The following is a 3,362-nucleotide window of genomic DNA, read 5'->3' on the forward strand; positions in this document are numbered from 1 at the left end:
GGGCAGGAGGAGAAGGGGATGACAGAGAATGAGATGGCTAGATGGCATCACTGACTCGATGGACGTAAGTCTGAGTGAACTCCGGGAGTTGGTGATGGACAGGGAGGCCTGGCATGCTGGGATTCATGGGGTCGCAGAGTCTGACACGACTGAGCGACTGAACTGAACTGAAAAGGTGGATCAGGATCATAGGAACAAAGGTTATGTTAAGTAGACATGGATTTAGGTGCAACTATACAAAATTGCTGGAGAAGGCAATGCCAACCCACTCTAGTACTCTTGCCTGGAGCATCCCATGGACGGAGGAGCCTGGTAGGCTACAGTCCATGGGGTTGCTAAGAGTTGGACATGACTGAGTGACTCCACTTTCACTTTTCACTTTCATGCATTGGAGAAGGAAATGGCAACCCACTCCAGTATCTTTGCCTGCAGAATCCCAGGGACAGAGGAGCCTGTTGGGCTGCCATCTATGGGGTCGCAGAGAGTCAGACACAACTGACATGACTTAGCAGCAGAAGCAGCAGCATACAAAATTGCCACCTTTTTAGACAACAGTGGGTGAATACTGGTAATTGCATATTGTTCACTTAATAGATGTTAAGAAGGGAAGAAAGGTAGTAGGGACTGTGAAGGAAAGGGGTGTGGTGCAGTTGACCAGGGCTGTCGCTGCTTTTAATATAGAATGGGTAGGCTCTTGCAGATGTGAATCAAGTATTATTTAGTGGCTTCTCTTTGGAAAGAAAGAGGGTACTGAAAATGGGTGAAAGGGTTCATGCCAGTGGGTCTTTGAGGCCCTCTGACATTCACCACAGTTTCCAAAAGATTTAACTTATAAAAACACATGTAAGATGAAAAAAAAATAAGTGAGGAAATTGAGAAAAAGTGACATTCAGATCTGCTGCTGTGATATAAACAGTGGCCAGCAAGGGGTTCCTCAAATCATCTTTGGAAAGAAGACAGTATAAATAATACCTAGCATAAGCAAGTGCAATTTCTGAGTTCCTATGTAATGTAACAGTGGGTGCCATTGAGAGGCTATCTTCCACAGAGAAAATACCTTTTAATTAACACAAACTGCATTTCAAGATTTGGCTACAGTACTGAAATAGCTCAGAGAACATGATCTTTTCAGAGACTACCTTTGTTTCCAGCTTTAAGATACTCCATGAGTGACTCTTTTCAGTGTCTGAGCAGGTCCTCTGAATCTGATTAAGCAGTAGTGATACTTTTGGTAGTTGTGTCTCTTAAGAGCACTGCAGTTATAAAAGTAGAATAGATAGCTCTGGTAGGTTATTACTGTTTTTTTCAATTAGATTACATGAAGTGTTTCTGCATCTTGTCAGAATGGTCTATGGACCAAAAATGTTTGAAAATGATTTTTTTTTAAATTTCCATTTGTCAATTTGTATCACTGAGGAAACAAACTGAGTTTCTGTGGCCAAGTACTTTGCTTCCTATGGGTGGCTAGACTAAGGCTTTGTGAAAGGGGCATGGAAGTCTTATGCTTAGACTCATAAACCACATCCCCATTCCTAGAAAAGCACCTGAAAATGTCTGAAATATCTCTACTAGGCAAAGAACTATTCTCTATCCAGCATCCATGTAAGTAGAAAAAGTGACAATGCTAACTTCCCTCCCTCTCTCCCACTCCACTAGTTTTCATTTGTCCTCCCTCAAGCTTTCCATCCCTTTTTCTTTTTCAATTATCAGCTTATTCTATAACACTTTTCCTTCAGAATTTAAGTGTAAAATGGTACAGGGTTTATACAATTTGCTTTTAAAAAGTGATTCTTCTACTTATATATGAGACCCAAAATTGTGTTAGATCAACTTCATTCATGGATTCAGAACTTTTTTTTGTTTTTGCCTGTTTGTGGTTTTTAAGTCATTTCCTTGGGAATTCTATCTTTTGCACAATTAAGTGCCCATTAATCATACAATGTTTCTGATTCAGTGAGCAGAAGATGGAAATAGAAGAAATGAGATGCAAACTCCGTCTTTCATATAAGGATTCTTCAATTCTTGTCAGTGCACACAAAACCTTATTGAAGTCTTTGGACTTTACAACTCCAGCCCCCAGTACTTTATTTACTAAACAATCACAATTGGAACACTAATTTTTGGAGCCAGAGTTCTAATAAAAAGTGTATTGTGGGCAGCATATCCACCTCTTTGAGTTTAACCTCTTTCTTGGCAATTAGATCCAGTGTGTAATAGGCAGACATGTCTCTTGGCAAAACATACACAGATAAAATTCAGGATTTCTCCTACCCAGGATGACATCAAGGTATCATGGATGCCAAAGAGCAAAGGTGTGTTAACCTAGCCAGTAAGTGAAATGAGATTTCAAATGAATGGTCCAAGAAAAAAAAGATACTTCATTGAGATTCACTATTTTTAAAATGTTGGCAATTATTGCTGGGCTTTTTCAGATATTTCACTTGCTACCAAGACGATTAAATAATGTTTGTGCAACAAAATGATTATGTGACTGAATTTTTTTAAGGATTCTGTCCTTTTGAATATATACACTATATGTTAAATGAAATATACTTGTCTGTTTCAGTGCCACTGGCCAGAATGAAAGCTCTCCTATCTGTGAGGTGAATTTCCAAGATTCCTGTTTAAAATGCCTGCTTCCAGGGTACGTAAAAGTGGAAGACAGTTTGGAAACCAGGGGCAAAGGGCGATGAGAACGAGGTGGCTCAGACTGAATCTAAGAGCTGAATGTGTGTGAGAGAAAATCCTCCTCCAGCCTCGGAGGGGGTGTCTCCCCCAATACCAGCTCCCTCCCCCCGGGCTTGCGGGGCGGGCCTGGTTTGCTCAGTAGCAGCAGCGGCCGCAGCAGCAGCCCGGGGGCTGAGCGGCAGCGGCCTCCAGGCAGCGAAGGGAAGCGGCGGCTCGGAGAGCCTGAGGCCCTGGGGAGATCCGGCTACTGCCAGGATGGAGGAAGCACCGAGTGGAGCCCGAGCCTTCGGGGACGGGATCTCCTCCCCAGCTCAGCTCCCCCACGGCTTGCCGGGGCGTGCTCCGAGCGCCTACAAGATGGAAGAGGCCTGCGTTTTGCCCTGGCAGCGGCAGCCGACAAACGAGGCGGGCACAGCGGGGTAACAGGCTAGCTTTGGCCGCTCTCGGGAACCTACGCCGCCACGGCCGCTCATTGTCTCTCCCCTTCCACCCGAGGGGCAAACAGGAAGCGTGCCGCCAGGCAGAGTGACGGACGGGCGTCTGGGCCAATGAGAGCTGGCGACGAAGAGCGTGATGGCAAATGAGCGCGGAGAAGAGGGGCGGAACTTCCGGGCGGGCTGTCACCCTCTTCCCCCCTTTTGGGCTGGAGGCTCCACCTTTTGTGTTTCCCGCAC

The 3,362-nt window shown here is 45.0% G+C and overlaps 1 protein-coding gene across 1 annotated transcript in view; it reads left to right on the plus strand.

The window, feature by feature from the left end:
* The first annotated feature begins 2,292 nt into the window (after window positions 1-2,292).
* SP3 (Sp3 transcription factor) overlaps window positions 2,293-3,362 on the plus strand; it is a 59,388-nt gene continuing 58,318 nt past the window's right edge. The window contains exons 1-2 of the mRNA XM_010859822.1: window positions 2,293-2,312; window positions 2,756-3,107. Coding sequence (XP_010858124.1) covers window positions 2,293-2,312; window positions 2,756-3,107 — 372 coding nt within the window. The remainder of the gene's footprint in view (window positions 2,313-2,755; window positions 3,108-3,362) is intronic.

Source organism: Bison bison, unplaced genomic scaffold (genome assembly GCF_000754665.1).
Source record: "Bison bison bison isolate TAMUID 2011002044 unplaced genomic scaffold, Bison_UMD1.0 scf7180017864460, whole genome shotgun sequence".
NCBI lineage: Eukaryota > Metazoa > Chordata > Mammalia > Artiodactyla > Bovidae > Bison > Bison bison.